Source organism: Arachis hypogaea, chromosome 13, assembly GCF_003086295.3.
Source record: "Arachis hypogaea cultivar Tifrunner chromosome 13, arahy.Tifrunner.gnm2.J5K5, whole genome shotgun sequence".
Taxonomy (NCBI): Eukaryota; Viridiplantae; Streptophyta; class Magnoliopsida; order Fabales; family Fabaceae; genus Arachis; species Arachis hypogaea.
Window position 1 is genome coordinate 112,255,404 of NC_092048.1, and position 24,524 is coordinate 112,279,927.

General features: G+C 35.0%; 1 protein-coding gene and 1 long non-coding RNA gene across 2 annotated transcripts; one reads left to right on the forward strand and one right to left on the reverse strand.

Moving 5' to 3' along the window:
- Positions 1 to 15,990: 15,990 nt before the first annotated feature.
- LOC112735240 (uncharacterized) lies at positions 15,991 to 17,357 on the forward strand. Its single transcript, XM_025784803.1, has 2 exons — positions 15,991 to 16,330; positions 16,534 to 17,357. The coding sequence occupies exons 1-2, from the start codon at positions 15,991 to 15,993 to the stop codon at positions 17,355 to 17,357; spliced, it is 1,164 nt and encodes a 387-aa protein (XP_025640588.1).
- A 6,179-nt stretch (positions 17,358 to 23,536) lies between these two features.
- On the reverse strand, positions 23,537 to 23,893 carry LOC112735985 (uncharacterized). Its single transcript, XR_003168663.3, has 3 exons — positions 23,814 to 23,893; positions 23,682 to 23,738; positions 23,537 to 23,594 (listed from the first exon to the last, which is right to left on the reverse strand). It is a non-coding gene; the product is annotated as an uncharacterized lncRNA (long non-coding RNA).
- Between the last annotated feature and the right edge of the window lie 631 nt (positions 23,894 to 24,524).

The following is a 24,524-nucleotide window of genomic DNA, read 5'->3' on the forward strand; positions in this document are numbered from 1 at the left end:
GCACCCTACTCGCGTACGCAAGATATACAGAGTGGCAAAAATGTTAATTGCTGCAGAATTTCAATTTTGCACTCCAAACTTCCAACGCGCATAACTTTTTTTTTTTTAAATATTTTTCATCCGTTCTTCAAACGGCATAAATTTTATGGACCCAATTTTCATATGAAATAAGTTTGAAATAATTTGGGGGTTCGAAAGCCGAGTTATGGCTTGCCGAAGTTTGGCTAAAAACCAGTTTTTCAGAAAATCTTCCAAACCTCTATTTTCACAAAACATAAATCACTAACCATATCCACTCAACAATACCCTACACCAAAATCATAGCAACACAGCCCCACACCCTACCATAACCAATCATACCTCAATTTTACATAATCTCATACATAAATTTCTCAATTAACCAACAAGATCATCAATAATTCATTATATACACATATTCTTTCTTAACACTTTGTCAATCATCATTAAATTATCATTTAGCAATTTGTTTCCATCCTTAATATCAAACAACAAACCAATACTCAACCTAGTTCAACAATCACCATCAAGGCACTAAACAATCAACATACTCATGCATTCACACCTATCCTAAGGTCATCTAGCCTAAGTTTTCACAAGACATTATATATTAAATATGAGAAATATAAACCATACCTTCACCGATTTCCTCGTATAACCCAAGACAACCCACTTAGGCAAGATTTCAAGCCTTCAACACCAAAATTCAGCAACCAAGACCTAAGCCAAGCTCCCAATTACACAATTATGCTCCAATTCTTATACATACACCACCTAATTCACATTACCACATTTATATACCAATCTCCAATATCCAAACATATATAAACAAGGAATTGACTAGGGTTGATGATCCTTACCTTATATGTGCCTCAATTTAGCAAAAGCCCACTAATTTCTCAAGTCAATTTGATCCTAAAACATCAAATTAACCAAAATCTTAAAATCCCAAATCATGACATTTTCAAACTAAAGAAGAGAGAATAGGAACTAAAAATGTGATTTTCTCACCTCATAATGTACTTGGCTTTGTAGAGCTTGTCACTACGGATGCGTGGTTGCAAACGATGCGGCGATCGGAGCTCGGAGTGAAAAGTTATGTGGAATCAAATGTTTGAGTGAGGGTTTGCAAATGGAAGGTGTTCTTCCCCCTTTTCTTGCTGAACTTTCAGCATTTATGCATGCAAAGGGAGAGAGAATGAGCTAAAGCTCATTTAAGTTAGGTGGGTTGGTTGGGCCTACAGGCCTGGTTTGAGCCCAGTTCGACCGATTCGGCCCGTTTGGCCTAATCTTGGGCTAAATTCTTTAAAATTAGTGTCAAAATTCTTATTTTAATTAGCTCTATCTCATAAAACTACAAAATTCATATTTTTAATTTCTTTTATTAAAATTTAATTTATTGATTAATTATTTGCTAATTTTACGGGGTTTACAAGACGAACCACCATCCTTGCTACTGCCCAGGTATCTCAAACACACATTCATTCAATCTAAAACAATAATCATTATTATCAAATGTCAAGCCTTGACTTGAAGCAAGCGGGATGAACCACCATCCTTGCTACTTCCCAAGTATCTCAAATATACATTCATTATTCCTTCTCAGTTCAATCATCAATCACCATATCATTATGTATCATGTATTTAGCCATCAATCACAGCATATATATAATATCATAACCCTTCCTTATTCATTATCATCCACTTTACCTTTTTCTTCACCAACAAGATATCTTCTTTCCATAATCATATCAACACTCCACTATCCAATAACCACCTATCAGGTTTTAAATAGAGTTTTTAGGAGTTTGGGAAAAATCAGGATAATGGTCAATAGTGTAGAAATAGTGAATTTTATTCAAAATAGTAGTTTCAGAGGGTAACAAGCTTTTCGGGAAGTCAATTAGTGGAAAACAAGATGTTTGGAAAAACAAGGTAGTGTACTGCGCACACTCCACTCAATCTTTTAAAAGTGTGCGTACACATAAGGGTATGCGTATGCAGGCAATAGCAAGCCTTCCCATGTGTGTGCGTATGCACCGTAGTGTGCGTGCGCACACTTGCCAAATTCCCAGGTTGTGCGTGCGCATGCCCATCGTGTATGCGCAGGAGCTAAAACTCACACTCTGCCTGGTGCGTGCGCATAGCAGTGTGCGTGTGCGCACAGCAGTGTGCGTGTGCACACACACCAGTATTTTCAAAATTTTGCAACTCAACAAAAATCAGTTTTCTACACCTGTTTTTCGGCGTCCATAACTTCCTCTACAAAATTTCATTTTCCTCAAATTTTATACCACTTTAAAGCTATTGAAAATATCTTTAATTTGAAATAAATTTCATTCAAATCCAGAATTCGAGGCTCAAGTTATGAACCGCCGAAGTTTGTTAAAAATCATATTTTTACCAAAAGTTAACTTCTCAATTTTCCCAAACTTTTCCAATCCAAAACCCTTATAACTTACCCAACCTTACCACAACTACACCAAACCAGCCAATCTATGCCTCCAACATATTAAAGCACTCCACAACGCTCTAAATTCATAATTATAATCAATTAACACAATAATTCATATCCAAAACAACTACATACATAATTATCAACATGTATCATTAATCACTCAAACATCATTATTTCACCAATACCATCCTCATTCATATCACTAATCAACCATCAACATGCATCACCAATCACCCAAAACACAAACCATTATTTTGCCAACAACATCCTCTTAAATACCAACAAATATCGATCTCAACAACATCAACATTTCAATCCTATCTTACGGTTACCCAGCCTAAGTTTTCATGACACATTATATTTTAGTTATGAGAAATCGAAATCATATCTTGGCCGATTCTTCGATAAACCCGGAACACCTTAAGCATTCACCGCACGACAAGCTATCAACCACAGCCCCTCACCAATGAATCCTAGCTTCCAAAATTGATCTCAAACTTCCATTCTCTTCAAATGAGTTCCAATTTCACAAGTTCGATCTCCAATTTGATTTTACACCAGCAATATTCAATCTAAACCACATATATCACTATAATTAATCCCTAAACTCAAAATTTCAAAAATTCACAAGAGGGTTAGGGTTCTTACCTTCTCCCTATATCATAGGATCACAACTTAATAATCTTCTCAAGTTAGATTGATCCCTAACACATTAAAATCTCAAAATCCCAAACACTAAATTTTTGAATTTGAGAAGAGATAGCAGAAACTAGAAATGTGGTTTTCATACCTAATCAATAATTGGGCTTTATAGACCTCGATGCTGCGGTTACGTGGCCTTAAACGGTGTGGCAATCGAAGCTCCGAATAAAAAGTTATGTGGATTTGAAATTAAGCCAAGGGTTTGGTGTTTGTTTGCTTTTGTTCTTTCCTCCTTCCTTGTATATTCAGCGTGTTTCCCCTCTTATTTGGGGAAGGAAGAGCTGAGCACTTCATTTATTTGGTGATTGTGTTGGGCCTTGGGCCCAATACGAGCCCGATTCATTCGGTTTGGTCTGTTCAGCCCAATCTTGGACCAAATTCTTTAAAATTAGTGTCAAAATTCTTCTTTTAATTAGCTCTATCTCATTAAACTATAAAATTTAATTTTCTAGAATAAATATTAATTTATGAGTTAATTATTTATTAATTATTCAAGTTTTACACATGTATGTGGAAGATAATTCACCAAGTTAAATTTTGATTAGTAACCTCTAAACAAAAAACTATTGAATAACAAAGGAAAGCAAAATACATTGGTTACTACTTACTATCCTCCTACCTTATTTTACCTCAATCTTCACTACTGCTTTACAAAAGAGTAAAAACAATAACAAAAATAAATAAACTGGAAATCACATGAAGGCAGCAACAATAATATTTATTTTTCACATAGAATTAGAAGTTGGCCAAGGAGGAACTGGCACATTTTTAAATAATAAACAATGGAAAGAAATTAAATTAAAGAAGAATAATATCTATTATTTTTAAAAAGAGGCATAAACAATTTTAAATTGAGTAAACAAAAATGAAAATATTTTTAAAAATATTATTTGAAAAAACCTACAGGCTGTAGTGTTATTCTCTCTTCTAAAGATATGATAGAAGTTACCATCATATAGAAGGGTCTACAATATAAATTTATAATAAACATAGACATATATCTTTAATAATGTTTAGAAAGATTATATAATTAGGTGAAGTGAGTATAATGATTTAGTAGCTGTAATTAGGCCTCCCAAGCTATAGCTTGATTTGTTATATGATTAGTATATCTTCATCTCCATGTAACCGATTGAGGAACACGGTTAATATAGGAGTAATTAGGAATTACTCGTAATTAGATCATAATAATCATCATAATAACCAATACTAGTAACCAAATAGTGAAAAATGGAAACAAAAAGTACCTTGCTGAATCCTCTTTGAAAATTTGCATAGGTTGCTTATCGAGCAATGCAAACAACTCTCTCCCGGCATAAAAGTCAGTAATCAAACATATATAGGTGGAAGTTTGTAAAGACAAAGGAAACATTAGGACCATTAATTAACAGCCTAATGTGTGTATCATGCTAGTCGTTCGATCCTCCACTATAGACCACCTTTCTACTCTACTATCAAGTGAATGAAGTAGATGGTTCTGATCGTAGACCATGCGAGATGGATAGAACGATGAAGATGGGAAAGTGTTAAATAAAAGCTTATAAACTAACTACTCCCTACCACTTTGGAAGGATCCTATGTCAATTATACTCATTAAAATATTCTTTATGTAATTTTGTATGTAATACTTAATGGACTTTATCATACGTTTTGTCATGTTTTTCAATAGATTCATCCAAAGTTCAAGTGACATGTTTATAGCACTGAAGGTTTCTAGATTTTAAAAAGGAGCCATGACATTTATACACACAAAAAAAGAAGAAGAAAAGTTACCTCAAATGAAGTGTACAATGTTGGAAGAAAAGGATGATCTAGTAATGATATAATCTCTCTCTTGATAGATGCTTGGTGAACCTATGGTAGCAATTACAGAAATTTTTTATAACTAAACAAAAGATAGGCAAGAAAGATAACAATAACAGGATAGAGTTTGGTAATTTGATATGGTGTGTCAAAAATAAAAATGTGAAATTATAACTATATTTGAGTCAGGTACTAGTTAATTAGTACAAAACAAAGCCATATATTCATATAAATGGTATATATCAATCAAAATTTTTCCCACTTTTTTCCACCTTACATAATTATACATCTAATGAAATTTAACACTATTTGTATAAATATTTGGTACAAATAAATTCTTATTTTCTAGTGAGAAAATCACAAACTGAAACTATGTATATTGATTTTGTACACACAGCATGTTCATATAACAATTAGGTATTCCCAAATGCATGTATGTTAATAAATTTCTAAGTAGCATTAGTCCTAAATTCTTGAAATAGTAATGATAATTGAAGTGGCTTTGCTCGATTGAGAGAGAGTGGAGAAGGACCAAAGTAGGAGGAGCGAGGGCGGCAACAAAGAGAAGGAGAGACGGCGGCACGGTAGCAGCGGAGCGACGGCCAGCACGATAGGAACAGAGCGCGACAGCGGTGTAAGCAAGAGGAGCGATGGCGGCGCAACCGTGATGGAACGATGACGGTAGCAACAAATGACAGTTGAAAATGGTGTGAATTTGGGGGTTAGTGATGAAAATGGTGTGAATTTGGGAGTTAGTGAGGAAATCGTGTTTCTGAACTTTGGAGCAGGAAGTGGACGCGGGGCTTTATTTTTAGTAATAAAAATCGATAGCAAATTCGTCGATTTTAATTTTAAAAAACCAACACTCTAAACGTCTATTTTATACATTAAATCTACACTGTTTACTTGATTTTAGAATGCAATCTAGACCGTTCAAAATTATTGACAGTAAACGTTGTCGATAATTTAAATAATAAAATAGATGTCATGTTCGTCGATTTTAAAATAAAAGCATTTTCAACTCCTAGTTCGTCGACAATGTGACGATATTAGGAAAAGGGTTAATGCATTATAAAAAAATCAACGACCAAGCTGTCAATTTTATTGTTTTATTTTTAATTATCTTTCTTTAAAATATCAACAGCAAGCTATCGAAAAATATCGACAGGAGAGATAGCCGTCGATTTTTTACATCGAAAAAAATACTTTTTCTTGTAGTGTGTTTTTTTATATTAACATATGTAGTATTTATATTATTACATAGAATATTATTAATGACTTATGGAATTATATTTTGGTAATCACATTGTGTACTCTAAACATTGGTTTCTTGTAAGAAATATTCATTTTTTTCTAAATTTACGTTGTTAAAAAAAATTTATTGTCGTATACTATATGTTGTATTCTACAAGAGTATTGTGTCTCTCAAATAATTAATAAATTATAATTTATATCTACATTTTTCTAAATTTTTAAAAGAATTAATTTTAGTTAATAAGATATGTGATAATTTTATGATTAAACACGCTCAAGTCTTTTAACCTTTCAAATTAGTTTTTATATAATATTCTTTATATTTATTTAAAAAAATTATAATATTTTTTATACATATATTGATTAATAAATCATTTGAAAAACTAATTCAAATAACTATATGTTAATTATTTTTATGAAATGAAAAATGGAATTAAAAACTTTTAAAAATATCTATTACATAAATTATAGCACGCCATATTGAAATTCCTAAATCCATCGATGAAATGTCAATTAAAAGTTATGGAAATAGGAGTTTAACATAAATTATGATACTCTATATTACATTATATGATAATAAATTTTATATATGGTTAACATATGCATTAATATATTTAGTTCATGAACTAATAAGTTAATTTGAGGTGGGTAGCAACAATATATAAGTCTTGAAAATTGGATTATTTAAACTTATATATATACACACACGAAACATACATAAAATTTTGTTCCATCTCAAATATATGATCATTCCTCCATTGAATAAAACATTGTTTATTTATATAATTAATTACATGAGCCATGTTAGTACATCACACCCTTGAAGTTATAAGTATTAGGATGCATAGGTAGAAAGATATGATCCATACAGGTGGCTTGGATTAGACTATACAGATTAATATTTGACTTGGTCAAATAGTCAATTTTGGTGAACTGAGCAACTAAATGAATCAATACAATCAAATAAACCAGCTAAGTTATGAGGGGGTGCAACTTAAAATCGTATAAAATTGGATTATAACCAACAAAAAGCTGTATAATTACATTAAGAGTTACAAAACGACAAATGCATATATATATATATATATATATAACAAACAGATGATATAAATGAAAGCTTTGAAATAAATCCACCAAATTTACAATGAAAGCTTTGAAATAAATACACCAATTATATTATATAAGATATATGAAGATATTAGATAAACATTGATATAAACAAAATAGATTAGTCCAATAATAAATTAAATATACACAACACTCCAAAAATGGATTTATTTACATGAATGTAGAATATGTCATGTATAAATGACAACAAAAGAGTCAAAAGAACAGAAATTTTGAGGAAAACTGAACAATCACAACATGATTTCACAAAATATGATATGCCTAAGATGGATGGACACGGAAAAACACATTTAATGGATCATCTGGGTTTACTTTGATCTTGAGAATATTACCAACACATAACTTGTGTTCCATAGCAAAAAAGCGCCTTCCTCATCCAAAATAAAACTCCCTTGGGTGGGAGGATTTATGCTTCAGTTTAACTTTGAAGGAGGAATGTATGTCATCGATGATCTTTTAAGTAGCAGGCCTCCATGAAAAGGCTGCTTCAATAAACTCAATTGGTAAGATCTGGCAAAAAAAGAAAAGTAATAAACTATACACTATTCCATGTACCAAGAATAAAATAATCAAATAATATAAAACCATTTAAACAATGTAAAAATTTTCTTCATAATACATGCTGATATGTCCTCTGAGAGAAGAAAACTTATTTGCATAGCATGATAGACAAAGCAATTTTGGACGCAACATACCAGCACATATTGTCTTGCCTGATATGGAGTTATGATCCGTTCCAATACCAAGGGAGTGCTATCTGAAGCAATGTTAGAGTAGGTTCCATTGAATGAATGATATTTTTCAATGTTTGGTTTACATAGTTCAAATATTTGAGTTTGTTGGGACTCAAAACCTACTTCCCTTGAGCATGAAATACTACTGATGTTTTTGTATGGTACATTGAATAAACACGAAAACTGAAGACCATCATAGAAAAATTGACTAACTTGATATGAAAAAAAATTGATATTTCACACATGACCCCAAATGCATATACTCCAGGATGTGAGCAACATTTAAGGTTGTGACGATGCTGTGCCTCACATAAGATTTTATTCAAATAAGGAGAAATCATGCAACGATGTGGAAGGTTATGTGAATTTCTATCAATCAAAAATCCAAACAAATTATGGCCACAGTAGATTGCAAGTACATAGCCTTCATTCATGAGTTGATACTGAGCAATGATATCGTTAATTCCATGATAGATCACTCCAGAATTCATTTCTTCTCTAATAAAGAGCACAAATTGCTTGCCAAAACAATCCACAAACAACAACTGGGAAGACAAATCAAGCTTGTACTTGAGGTAGAACAACACAATCCTAATTCATAATTGATAATCATTATATTATAATTTTTTTCAAAAATACAAATGTCAGATGATATCAATAATAAAATAAACAAAAACCAACCAATATTTCATAGCTAAGAGAAAGTTTCCTTACAAATAAATAATGAAGAGGGAGGATGATACATGAAGATGTATCCATGCCTTCCAAAATTTACAGTATAATAAGACACTGAGCTTTTAATAACTGACATGCACTTAATATATAAATTCCAATTAATGAAGAAGCGTACCTTATACAGGCTTCAAACAATTGTAATTGTATTGCATGAGTGTGGACTAAATATAAACGACACTATAATGTTTCATATTTGCCGAAAAAAGGGAATTATTATTATATTTATTATTATTTATTATATACTATACGATATGGTAGACCAACCGTAGTTGACATTATCGTTGAACACAATTAATGATCTAAATAGTAAAATGGTAGGAAACAATTTTACAAAAGTATGATTTTTTTTCTTATTGGAAACCATAAGTATTTGAGATTGCATGGCAACCTACAAATCATGGTAGATATTAGAATGCAAGAAAACTTCGAGTAGAAAATTTCTGTATCTTTCAATTAGATTATATATAAAGTGATATTTGTAACACCCTAATATTCAAATCCTTATGCTCGAGTCATAAGTCAATGATATTACGGTGGTACGACTCTCAGGTGGATTTTTAATAAATAAATATAGGTAATTTCGAAAGGAGTATTAATCGAGAAGCCTGAAAAGAGTAGAAATAAAATCGCGAAGACATATCTCTCACGTTTCGACAACAAAAGATAAACCGTGAAGCCGAAAACAATATACGGACAAGGCGTAGAGGAGATTAAGAGATAGATAACAGATAGATATATATAACATAAGTAAATAGCTACTAGTCGCGACCCGCGAAGTTTAGGTCGGCTAGAGTACATTATGAAATTAGTTGACAACAGTATATCCTAATCTCTCCCGAAGGAAACATGAGAGCCTCTATAGGCAAATTCAAAGAGTTCAATACATAATATAAACTTTCCAAAACAAAGGTGGAGAGATTCTAATCAAAACACAAAGTAGAGGAAATAAAGATCTTCGCCGTCTCTCAGACGACCCACAACTCACTTCTGAGCATCTGGACCTGTATCTGAAAAATAAGAGATATATACGGAATGAGAACCCCGGGCCCATGGGTTCCCAGTACGGTAAAAGTGCCAAATAAATTCAATGTACTGCAACAAAAACTCACTAAGCATCCTAAACTTCTTCACCAATTATTCATCCTAGGTTCTCGCTAATCCATGAATAGGCAACTGTCATAAGGGAGTGCTAAATTCAATTCATGTTTCACATGTTTCCCAACTCGCTGACTCTTCCACGAATCAGACTCAGAATCATAAGCAAAACCATCACCAGTTGTTCTGCCTCAGCAGTTCTATATTAATACATCATCATGCAATCGCATCATCAATTCATCCCATCAAGAACAGCCCTCACACCCACCGACACCAGCATGAGGGGCCTCTCAGTTGTACAAACACAAGCAATACAAGCAGGTAATACACAAACATGATACAAGTAGAACAAGTAGCATATAGTCAGGTAACATGGCATATATGATGTAGAAATCCAAGACAAATGGCAAACCCAAACAATTCAAACATATGCAAATGATGAATGCCTGCCCTATGGCTGATGATATCATCTGTCGGTTATATAGCCAACCCGACATGTCCTGGTAGCTAACCATTGGACAGAAACACCCCTTGCGGAGCAAGTAGGTTTGAGCTACAACCCCCTTGCTACTGCCCGCTCAACCCAGAGCCAGTGAAATAATCACTACTGCGGCTACTACCCAGGCGGGTGTCTAAAAGCTCAACCTGGAGCGAGTGGATTCACCACTACTGCCGCTACTACCCAGGCGTCGCAATCTCTGACCTGGAGCAAGTGGGACGAACCACAACCCTTGCTACTACCCAGGTATCTCAAGCATTGGCCCGGAGCAAGTGGGACGAACCACAACCCTTGCTACTGCCCAGGCATCTCAAACATATATTCATTCAATCTCAATTCATATTATCAACATTCATTGTTACCAAATCTCAAACATTAACTTGGAGCAAGTGGGACGAACCACAACCCTTGCTACTACCCAAGTATCACAAATAAACATTTATTCATAATCACCCTTCATTATTATCAATCCTCAGACAATGACCCGGAGCAAGCGGGACGAACCACGACCCTTGCTACTACCCAGGTATCACAAATACACATTTATTCAAAACCCCACGATTAAACTTGTTTATCATAATCCTCCTTTCCCGTCTCATACCCGGAGCAAGTGGACAACGCCACTGCCTACTACCCGGGGTCGCACATCACATTTCAATATTTTTTCATTATTATCCATTTAACATATTCATTCATTAATCATATATGCATTTATACTCAGCCATAAACAATAATGGCTTTGCCGTAACCCGGCAATAACTCAGCCATCCGGATCATGGTCCAATCAAGAACGGGCCATTTATCAATAAATATAGCCCTCCGGCTCATGGCATACACGGTACTTCCACCGTCATCCTCCATATCTCATATAATCATCTTTGATCATCATTGATCATAACTTTTTCCCTTGCTTCACTCGCAAGTTACCACATCCCCTAGCTCATTGCTAGGCATATCAGAATGATTTAATACATAAGAGGTGAGATCGGAGGCTTAGAAGTATGAGATTTGGCTTTTAAAACTCAAAAATCAACTTTGGCATGAAAACAGGGCCACGCGTACGCGCACTTTACGCGCAAGCGTCATACGCGCGGGTTGAAAAATAGCCAAACGACGCGCAAGCGTCAGCCACGCGTACGCGTGGGTGCTCTTGTGCCCCAGGCACAAAACTGGCACAACTCTGGCACAACTCTCGGGAAAATAGCTGGGCATTTGGTGCAGCGCATCGACGCGCCCGCGCACACCACGCGCACGCGTGGATAGTGCCTTCTTGAAGAACGACGCGTACGCGCCAAGTGCGCCTACGCGTGGAGGGTCATTCAGCTAAAAATTTTCTAAGTTAAAAGCTGCAGAAATTACAGATTCAACCCCCAATCTTCCGACGGACATAACTTTCTCATTTTAAATCATTTTTCACCCGTTCTTCAAACGGCATGGACATCCCGGATCCAATTTCATTTCTAAATAGATTTGGCACAAAACAGAGATCTGTAGTCCAAGTTATGTCCCGTCAAAGTATGCCCAAAAACCATGTTTTCATACAAAACCACTAGGTGCCATTTTCAAAACAAGCCATTTTCAAATCTTTTCAAAATCAACCAAAACATGCCAATTTCAACCCTTTTTGAAATCAATCAAAATGTACCAAAATCCACATCAAGCCATCCTCAACTCACACATTGACACTTTACCAAAAATTCCCAAAACCACATCTAATCATTTTAACACTTCTCAATCAAATGGCTAAAGGACAAACACAATATCATGTCATACATCCTTCCTCATCCCAATTTCCAATAATACCATTTCCAATCAATCATCATTATACGTAATCAATATCATACTCACTATTACGTGATTTCACCCACAAATCAACCTTAATCATTCCCCAAGCATATATCACAACATACATATCTCTAATGCATCATCATACCATCAAGGCATCAATAATCATAATCACATATATGATCACATAATATATCTTAACCGAACCAAACATATCTCGTCTACATAATTTCACCCAAAATTACCAAATTCCACACTTCAACTTCTCAAACCTTATTATTCAATAACCAACCTAATCATTCATATATTCATTATCTGAAATTCATCCAATCACTTGTGCCATCATACAATGCACACATCGACTTACCTTTCTTACCTCTTTCCGGCCTCCGGCCCAAAATTCACGGCCTCCGGCCCAATTTTCACAATTTAAATGCATAAACCACAAATCAATACTTATTACCCAGTACATCAAATTCTCAATACACCAAGCATACAAGGTCACACAATTCTCAACCCAATCATTAATTCACATTACATATCAACTATGCATATTAGCACCAACCATTTACACAATCCAAACTTAATCCAAGGGGCATCTAGCCTAGGAATTCTCATCACAACACACGGTATTTAAATGAAACTTAAACCGTACCTCTTGTAGCCAAACCAATTGAGCCTCTTCTTTGGAATTCTTCACCAACCTTAGCTCCAAGCCTTACCAAAGCTCCTCAAGCAATACTAATCTCCCAATTGTGCACCAACATCACCAAATACACTAACATAACCAATGTCACATACATACATCAACCTAGGGCTCATAAAAATGACAAATCACAAGGGTTTGAGCACTTCTTACCTCAGCCCATATGAAGTAGGGATAGAACCCACTTAGAATCCATGTTGGAGTATCCCTAAACACCCAAAATCACAAGATTTCAACACTAACTACCCAAAAACGTGTAACAGTGGAGAATTTCGAAAACTGGGCAGAGATGAATAAAATACTCACCACCAAACTTAGATAGAATTGTAGAGGATGAGAAGAGCAACGCGTGGCCGCAAACGGCTCGTCAATCGGAGCTCCGTAGCTCAAGTTATGGTGGTTTGAAGATCAAAGAGAGTTAGGTTTTCTCTCTTCTCTTCTCTCTTCTCAAATCAGCGCCCCAACCCTTCTTTTTAGGGTAAAATGAGCTGAAATGCTCACAACTAATGTTTATATATGTTGGGTCTTGGGCCCACTTAGGCCCGGTTCACTTATTTTTGCCCATTGGCCCAATTTTGGGCCAAAACCTTTAAGATTAGCGCTCTAAATCGCACTTTAAATATTTCTACCTTCCCTAATTATAATTCCTCATTTCTTAATCTTATTTACCCATAATCAATTTCCTCAGTTGTAGTACCAGACAGATCTCAGCCGGTACTGCCGGTCAAAATTCCACTGCGCACTTTTACGCAGAAAACTATATTTTCCGACTCGGAAAAATTCACTGAATCCAAATATCATATTTAAATTATCAAATTCCGATTGCCAAATCTTCCAACCATATTCGCTCCTATTTAACTTATTATTTACTAAATTTTGATTAGACCGGGTATTACAATATTTTTATTTATTTCATGATAAAACTAACATTGTTAGCATTTATTATAAATAATTATAATTTATTCATATATAATAAATTTTGGCTATTATTAATGGATCAGTTAAGTGAACGTCCATATATTTGGGCTGAATAAAAATGGATGCTTAAAATTTAGGCCATAAGATAAAGTTAAATTCAAACATTTTTAAATATTTTTTTTTATCTGAGTGCTCACATTCATGTTGGGATTATATATGGGTAGTAGAATAATATATTTAACTTGAGGCCGTGTAAATAACTTTATTGATAGATAGAACTTCATATAGTGGCTGATTTTTTTGGATATGATTTGGGGTGTGAGTTATGCTGGGATATGATCATTACGGGTGATTTACACTGTTATGACGGTGTTGCTTTTTTAGAATTTTGGGAGGAAGAAATCGGACCCACCGATTTCAAGCAGAGAGAAAGTAACACAAATCGGTCCCACCGATTTGTGTGAGGGAGAGTTTGAGGAGCATGAAATCGGTGCCACCGATTTCTGGGTGGAAAAAGACGTTAGCTGAAGAGTGCAGTAATCGGTGGGACCGATTACTGGAGGCAAAAAATTTTATTTTAATCCGGGGTGCACCAATCGGATGGTGAGTTCACAGAAGCCCCCATTTCTTCCTCGCCGGTCTCAGCTAATGTTCATCCTCTTCTCTTCTCTTCTCTGATTCTTCTCCTTCATTTTTGTAAAAGAAATTTCTGTGAGGTTGAGAATAGTCAAGTACGTGTAGTGTTATGGATGATAGAGTTGTATTGAAGATTTATTATTATGGACAAATCTTATTGCAAACATATGAGGGAGTTCAATTTGTGTGTGAAAATCCATTAGATGTTATTCCGTTCACATTGTCATTTGAGGAATTGAAAGGTGTGATTTGTGAGAAGATAGATTCTCAAATATGTAAGAGAGTATCGTGTATTTTGTATAGGTATCCTTTACCTGTGTTTGGTGGGTTTGTTTAATTTCAGACTAAGTACGTGACGGACGAAGCGAGTATGCATGAAATATTTTCAATGTACATGGAAAATTGCCACCGAATGTCGTGCATCGAGTTATATATTGAGTTTGAGCAATCTGAAGCGGACCGTAACATTGAATTGGAAGATTATAATAGTGAAAGTGAAAATGAATTTGAAAGTAACTATGAGATCGTCAGTCCAGGTGAAGACGAAGATGAAGCTGGCGGCACCATGAATGCAGATGTGGCGGAAGTTGCAAATGCACTAGCAAACTCGCATCCGTTTCAGGAGCCTTTTTTCATGCGGTCGTTGGATTTGGAGGCTATGCACGCACCGGAGTTTCCGCAATATATGAATGCAGGTGCGTAAACCTAGGTAGCTATGTGAAACTCTGAAGTAGCAGATCAATAAGTCGGATGAGTAATGTATGTGATATGTGACTAGGCATTTGTGACCATAGCGTTCGATTTTTTTATTAATTAATAATTCTTTGTTGTGAATGATATTCAGTTGTTCTTTACGTAGCTGGAATAGTGAAAAATAAGACTATAACGATCTTACATAGTAAAGTGTGTTTATTAATTGAGTTGTAATAAAAGACTTCTTACTGAGTACATAATGAAGCATTTATTACTTTTGATGTATGCAGCGCCTCCTATTGTGGCGGATGGTGAGTTCACAGTGGGGATGGAATTCAGTTCAAGGGAGGCAGTAATCAAGGCAATGAAAGATTATACCATCCGGAGAGGTGTGGACTATCGGGTATATGAGTCGGAACCGACGACATTCTATGCCAAATGTACAGAATATGGGAATGGTTGTGACTGGTTGATCAGGGTAACCAAAATGCAGAAGAAGTACTGTTGGGAGATAAGGAGGTACAATGGAAGTCACACTTGTACCAGGTCTACTATTTCTCAAGACCATTCGAAGCTGGATTCCAAGACAGTTGCAGAAGTAATAAAGCCGTTGGTAGAGGTTGACCCGTCTATAAAGGTGAAATCAGTAATTGCTGATGTCCAGTCAAAGTTTAACTACACCATCAGTTATCGCAAGGCTTGGTTAGCAAAGCAGTAGACGGTCGAATCAATTTTCGGAAGTTGGGAAGCATCGTATGAAGCTTTGCCCATATGGTTTGAGGCCATGTGCCACAAAGAGCCATCAGCAGTGGTTCACTTTGAAACAATGCCTGCTTACCAGGGGGATGATTTGGTTCCTGATATACGTGTTCTACATAGAGTCTTCTGGAGTTATTACCCCTGTATAAGGGCCTTCAGACACTGCAAGCCAGTGGTGCAGGTGGACGGGACTCATTTGTATGGAAAATACAAGGGTTGTTTATTGGTTGCAGTCTCACAAGATGGTAATAACAACATCGTGCCTATTGCATTTGCCATAGTGGAGGGAGAGACTTCTGATGCATGGTACTTTTTTCTGAGCAACTTGCGTCAACATGTGGTGACACATGATGGTGTGGGACTTATCTCTGATCGACACGATTCGATTAGGTTAGCTATTGAACGAAGTAATGGGGCGTGGTCTCCTCCTAGAGCTTTCCATATGTTTTGTATCCGGCATATTGAGTCCAACTTCTTGAGGAAGTTTAAGGTACCTTACTTGCAGAAGCTTATCGTCAACATTTGTAAGTTTGAATAGAATGAACTTTGAATTTATTGTAAGTACGATCAAATAGAATGGTGTTCATAGTTGACTGAATGTTTTTCATAGGATACTCGAGGACGATCAGGGAGTACCAAATGCGCTATGAACGATTAAAAGAACGGGGTGAGGCTTACACCAACTGGCTTGATCGGATCCCTCGTGAGCAGTATGCTTTGGCATTTGATGGTGGTTACCGATGGGGTCATATGACCACCAATCTTGTGGAATGTATCAACTCCGTCTTAAAGGGTGCACGCAATCTCCCAGTCACTGCACTTGTTAAGGCTACATTTTACAGACTGAATGAGTTGTTCACTAGGAAAAAAGCCGAGGCTGAAGCCCGAATCAATGCTGGACTTGTGTTCTCTGAGATGGTGACAACCAAGCTGCATGCAAATCAACGAGCATCAGGTAACATACAGGTTAGCTGTTTTGATAGAGAAAATGAAGTCTTCAAAGTATGTGAGATGCCTAGTGGGGTTGAGTATGCAGTTGACCTACGCCACCATCGGTGCGACTGTGGTGAATTCCAGGTTAACCGAATTCCGTGTCGACACGTGTTCGCGTGTTGTGCAAATCAGAGGTTGGATTGGCAAGTGTACATTAATGACGTTTACAAGATGGACCAAGTTCGAAGAGTATACAGGGCTAGGTTTAGACCACTGGGAAATCCGGTAATGTGGCCTGCTTATCATGGACCTAGATTCGTTGGAAACCCGTTCCTCAGACGGGTAGCCAAAGGTCGGCCGAAGATGACCCGCTTCTTGAATGAGATGGACACTCGTATATTACGTCGCTCGATGCGATGCAAGCAATGCGGTGCTGAGGGCCATAGTCGCAGTAGATGTCGTCAAAGTGGTGGATCGAGTGCAGGTCCAGCCGAAGAGTAGTAGTTACCTTTTTTTACATTTCGTTTGAATTTACATTTGTGTACGACGTAGACATTTGAATTTACCAACTGGTGCTTGTATTCATTTCAAACCTGATTAACATACTCGATAGAAAAATAGTCATAACAGCGTAATTAACATATTCAATAGGCAAAAAGTAATAACAACCTAGTTAACATACTCATAGTTAACATACTCAATAAGTAAATACTAATAACCAAATTAACATAGTCAACAATAACTACCTAGTTAACATACTCAATAAGTAAATAATACAAATTATTTCTTAAATAGTAGTAAGAACCTAATTAACATTCTTAATAATTAAATAGTTACAACTTCACTTCCTCGGTGCCCACTTCATATCTTTGTATAACTTTCTGCACTTCTTTGCAATCTTGTTAAAAGCGGATGGTGTATACCGATTTTCACTCCGACGTGGAGGATCAGCTCTAAGGTTGTAACCTTTACCTTTTTCACTTGTGGCTGTATCTATGAAAACAAAACAAATACAAATACAAGTTCATTGTGTAATACAAATACAAATACAAATACAAGTTCACCATGAAGCTACTAATAGAAATTCATAATCAAGCCCTAAATCATTACTAACAGTTTATTTTACCTGCACTAGGCACTGGATCCTCGTCAGCAGCATCGTCATCCTCATCATCACCCTCATCCTCATCCTCATCCTCATCCTCATCCGCATCCTCTGGATGGTCTACTAGGTAGTTATCAGTCTCATCATGAACTGCTCTATTACTCTCATGAATCAGAGTCATCGGAATACGTCTAGGGTTTCCACTCTGTATGATCCCTCCCGCCGCTTCAGCACTTCTGCTTGAGTCAACAGACATTCTGGCACCAGAATTTTCAGATGAAGTGCGAACCCGAGATCTCAGATCTAATGACCTCCTAGCTGGAGTAATACCACCCAAATGTGCTTGATGGTCGGTGGGAATGTCAACATAATTACCTGAATGTGAGTGGTGCGACCCCGATGCCATGAAACCAAGCAGCTGACTGAATGAAAGTTGCTCTCCATACTCAAACTATGGACCACCCCAATACTATTGATGTGCTGGGACTGACGCTGAGTAATAATTAGACGGATGCGTGTCAGGAACATATGGTGCAAAATACTCAACCCCCTGTTGTGGCGGTTCCGGTGACGGTGGTGGTGGAGGACCTTCTGGATTCTCTTCAAATACAAGGTTCGACAATTGCAAGTGGTCACTAAATGCTTCTCGGTACCAATGCATGTAAATTTCCAATGGATAATGTAAATGCTCCAAGTCATCAGAGAGAGTGTAATTATACCGATTGGTCCATTGCATCACCCAAAGAGAGTGGGTATCGGCCCAATCTTGATTCTTAGGCCCAGTTAGAACTTCGCCGTGTGATGCACCTAGATCCCGCTCTTGATTAGGAACACCCTGTGTCCATCCAAATTGCCTCCTGACTCTATCAGTTGCATGCCACTCAATGCATTCAAAAGATATAAGTGGCACTGTGGCACTCCAGATAACCGAATTATGACGGATGGCTAAAGGAATTATGTCTGGGTCGATGTCTCTAATGCCATAAGCCTGTCAAACAAACTGGACACATCGAACCAGTCAGATGATTACACAACAATTAATTCACTTAACAAGTTACATAAGGTACTTGTATTTTACAAAATACCTATCCTTCTTGTAGATCATCCAATAACCTCCTGTAGTGTGCAAGCATTTTATATCGGTAGGCATAGTTTTGACGGTCCCAGTTATGCCACCTGCCGACGGACAATCCATTAGTTAACTTATCTTACCCTAAACAAAATACAATTTCTATCAATTCTTTCAATGCATACTTTAATCAAAATTACCTGTTTGCAATTGGAAACACTCGGGGATTGCCCGGAATCGGCGCTAGAAATGGTAGCCGGATCCAAGCCCAAGTGACCAACAGTGTCAGTGGACCATCCATCTCCTTATAGTCGACACGAGTTGCCCTACACAATGATCTATACAAGTGTGCCAGGCATGCTGAACCCTAACTAAACTGTATGATCCCACCGAAGTTGCGGAGCAAAGGTAAAAATTTCCAGTGCACCACTGCACCCGACTTATCTGCAAACAGAATTGTCCCAAATAATAACATTATGTGACACTTTACATACATCTGCATGTGCACATCATCATTCAACACTATACGATCTTTCAAACCCCTAAACCACTTTAATTTTATAAAGCTCCCTCTACAGTCCGTCTTCCTCGGTGCAATTCCAAATTGGTGCAAGCACTCGGCTTCCAATGCCTCAAAGCTACTCATGGTCGGACCTGTAACCGGAAGACCATTTGTCGGCAGACCGAGAATTACTGCCACATCCTCCAAGATCACGGCACACTCACCAACCGGAAAATGAAAAGTGTGAGTCTCGGGCCGCCATCTCTCAATCAGAGCATTGATCATTGCTGACTGACCTTTAATAACTCCAATTTGGGATACATAATAAAATCCAGTCTCGCGTAACTGTGACTCAACAATTTGGTTGTATGGATCCGGCGGGTGTAAATGATCACACATCAACATCCTTGAAGCCTACAATATCACATTTCCGTTATAAGAACAAGTATAATATAACTATATTATTCAAAAACACAATTATCCTTAACATGTCCATTATAACTAATTCCCAGCATAATTGTATTTCAAACATACACATTAAATCTGTTATACAAAAATCTTTCAATCATATTCATTACCTTATAACAAAAATTAATTAACCTTACACAGTAAATCAGCCTCTATTATTATTATTATTATTATTATTATTATTATTATTATTATTATTATTATTATTATTATTATTATTATTATTATTATTATTATTATTCAAACAGCATACATACTAATTTTATTGTTATTATTATTATTATTCATATAAAATAGCATACTAATTTATTATTATTATTATTATTGTTATTATTATTCATATAAAACAGCATACTAATTTATTATTATTATTATTATTATTATTATTATTATTATTATTATTATTCAAACAGCATACATACTAATTTTATTATTATTATTATTATTGTTATTATTATTATTCATATAAAACAGCATACTAATTATTATTATTATTATTATTATTATTATTATTATTATTATTTAACGCAGTATAAAATCTAAGTTTAGTTATTACTAATTTATTGTCTAAATTTTACTGAATTAAAATTCAATTGTTAATGATCATAAATAAAATAATTAATTAAATTTTTATTATTAATCATAATAATTAATTAAACTCAATTACTAATACTGATAATAACAACAATATATCAATATCCACCTATTCCAATCTAATATGTACAGATCTCATTTTCCTTTCTCTTTTATTCGTTCATTCTTTACATGTGTCATTCATTTTTTCATTTTATTTTAATTAATATGCATAAAAAAAAACCCAGTTCACTCTCACCGGTACAATTTACTAACTAACCATATCATACATACATACATACATACAAGGTTTATTCCTATTTTAATTTCTATTTTTAACCACCTGATAATAAAATCATACATACATACATGCTTAATCTCTACTTAGTGCCATTATAATATATATTGCTAATAAAATCTAAAATTATCACTATTATTATCATTAAATCAGATTATTAAAAATAAAAACTTACATAATTTGGATGTCCAAGATAATTAATAATATGAAACTCTGGTTGATTTATTTCCTTAATTTTTCGTCTTCTTGGTATTTTTATTCAAAATTTTCACCAAAATTGTTGTGGTCCAACAATGGTGAAACGGTGGGATTGAGAGTGAGTAGAAAGGGATAGTTTGTGTGAGAGTGAAAGAGATAGTGTTGGGAGGGGGTGAAACACAGGTTTTGGAGGGTGAAACACGAATAGAGAGTCACGGGCCACCCAGAAGCCAGGTGCATGCGCGACGCGTGGCAAGGGGGTCACCAATCGGTGCCACCGATTTGTGCACCTTCTGCGCCCTGAAATCGGACCCACCAATTTCTGTCCCCCCATCGGTGCCACCGATTTCTTCGACAATGCCGTCACATCTCGGTGAAACACCCAACCCCCATAATGCTGCGAAACTCCTTCACCGGCTCCATATCAAAATTAAAAAACTCTCATATAATAATATAACAATGATAGATGTCAAGATTCAAGTGAATAGCCATGCAACTACAATTGAAGGGTTGTAAGAAACTATAAATATATCTATCCTGAAGATAATTATTTGAATATATATAAAATTAAGGATAACTAAATAATTTGATACACCAAAATAATGTCCAGGTCTGCACTTCACTTATAACTTAGTTACTTAGATATTACAATTGAAAAATAAACCATAACAAGATAGTAATAGTCATTTCTAATTAGGTAGATATGCATATTTATAAAAGAGAATTAAACTGCTAATGGAAGATAAGTTTGCAAAAATACACAAACATAACATACATCAACAAAAAATATAAAGATGCTTTAAATTTAAGCACATAATAATCCTTCATTCCCAGTTGTAGTACATAATATCAAACGCAGGGAACATCGTGTCAAAAGCAAAAATTGATTTCTCCAACATCTGCAAAACATATAGTCATTAAAGTGATATAATATATAAAAGATTGCATATACACTACAAGAAAAAGTAATATTTGTAACAAAAAAATTATTACAAAAAATCAAAATTTTGAAACAAAAAGGATTTTGTAACAAAAAAAGGGGCCGTTGCTGTATGTCTCGTTACAAAAAGTTTTTGTAACAATAAATGAAATTGTTACAATTCAAAGTGATATTTGTAACAAATTTTTCTGATACAAAAAATCAGAAGTCGTTACAAAAGTGGTAACAAATTTTGATCTTCAAAATATTTTTGGTGACAATCTAATTTTTCCTATCATAAAATTTTGTTAAAATGTAACTTGATTTTGTAACATTTTTTTCTTTAGTTACAAAAGCAAAATAATTATTTTGTAACAATTTTTTTAATACAAATTTCATACATAATTTACTAAATTATTTTTTAAATTAACTAATACATTAACTATTTTACGAAGCAAGTCTACATTTATATAATATGTAAAAAACATACATAATTCAAACATGCCTCATTTAGCTAAAATTGTTTTAAAACAAAATAACATTAGTGAATACATTGATTAGTTCTACAAGTTATATTTCTTGCACAAGTTCAACCAAAAGTTAAAAGTTCTAACATAAATTAGTGTCTCTATGAATCAAAATATTCTTGATCCCTCAAGGTAGCATGTGGTCACCATTTTAGCACTCCTGTAAATAAGAAAAACCGAAACAAAAAATTAGAAACAAGATATAACACTAATTATAACTTTTTCCATTAAGTTTTATCCAAAATGTTTAGAAAAATTTTGGCAGAACCTTCCCTAAAACTTGGATATTTCCACCGTCTACGGTTCCAACAAAAACAACCAATTCACAACTTATTTCTCAGCCAATACACAACCAAATTTATCAAACCAAATAATAGGACATTTGTCATTTCTCAACCATGATACAAGTAAAATATGATAAATAGATCCATATACAAATTAAACTATACTAATAATATAGGAATCATCTAGGAATATGTATTAAAACCATAAGCAATTTTAGTTTCTTTCATTGTCAAAGCGTGCTATGAAAGAGTTCACAACAGCTTGTTGGGCTTCCAATTGAACTTTCATTTGAGCTAATTCTTCCTCTTGCCGTGTTCGTTGCTTTTCAAGTTTTTCTTTGAATACATCTATTTCCTTTGTTAGCTCCTCATAGTCTTGCATTGCCTCTTGAAGTTGTGCTTGAATCCTTAATTTAGATTTTGAATCCTTTATGCCATAACTTGCACCACTTTTTTCAACTCTCACAAGTAAAAAAGTTTCATAATTTAGTTTAACATTTTTATTTTCTTCCTTAAACAAGGTATTGGATTTCACGAGGGAAAGTATCAGTGACAAATTGATGAAATTAATAAATCGAATGAAGATAGTACCTTCATAACAATAATGGCAATGACACCACAAACAATAAGCACTAGAGTATAAGTCATGGCCAATGTTTAAAAAGTTTATATTGCATACAAACAAACAAAAATAAAATCAACCTGTCTGTCAATCTCCTTCACAAGCTGCAAGGCCTTCTTAATTGAAAATTGAATTGAATCAAGCTCATTAACAATCTGACCCATTTGTTCAGTCTGCACAATTTGATGACAAGACACATCAAATGTTTGATAGGATATGATTTCCCCTTTTCTAAAGTGAATTTGACATAAAACACTTACTTGGCCCTTCAAGGTAGTAGCAGTTTGGGTGCCTACTTCGATTGTTTGATGAACAACCTACATTTTGTATAAATTTAAGAATGAACATAAACAAGCAATGAAGTCTAATTTTGAATCTGATGTAAGTCACACCTGTTTAGATCTTTCAATAGCCTGATCAGTTTCATCCATTTGCTTCATCCCAGCATTGATAAGTTCTTGATTAGACATTTATATACAATAAGACAAATGGGTCGATTTGGTGAGATATATTCTTCGATCACTACACAAGAGAACAAAAACATGCAGAGAAAGGGCAAGTGCCCAACTCCCAACCCAAAAATTCAAGTATCATGCCAACAAAGATGATGGCTGCTATGTCGATGCAAAAATTAGCATACATATACAATGAAAAGATGATAGATGGAGACAGGTTACAATGGGAAAAACACAGATATGAATTCTAACTCAATGGAGAGTTTAGATCATCTTATTTATACACCTTCCATTGCATTAGGCATACATCCAGTAAATCCATTTGCCTTTAAGGATGCCACCATGAATAATCATGAAATTGATGAACTTCAGTGAATCAGGTGTATAGTCTCGGCAACTGTTTGTCTATAATCCCTCCCTCTTAAATACTGTGTGAGGCCATTAGAATAGTCAGGAATTTGATGAACTTGAAATAAGAATAAACTAAGTTTTTCAAATAAACTATAGCTCAAATATCAACTATCAACTCTCTAAATAATAGAACATAGATACATATTTTTAACCAAAATAATAGAACACAGACACAGATTTTTATGGGCATTCTTAAATTAAAATAATTTAAGTTAAACCCCTACCTCGATGTTACAA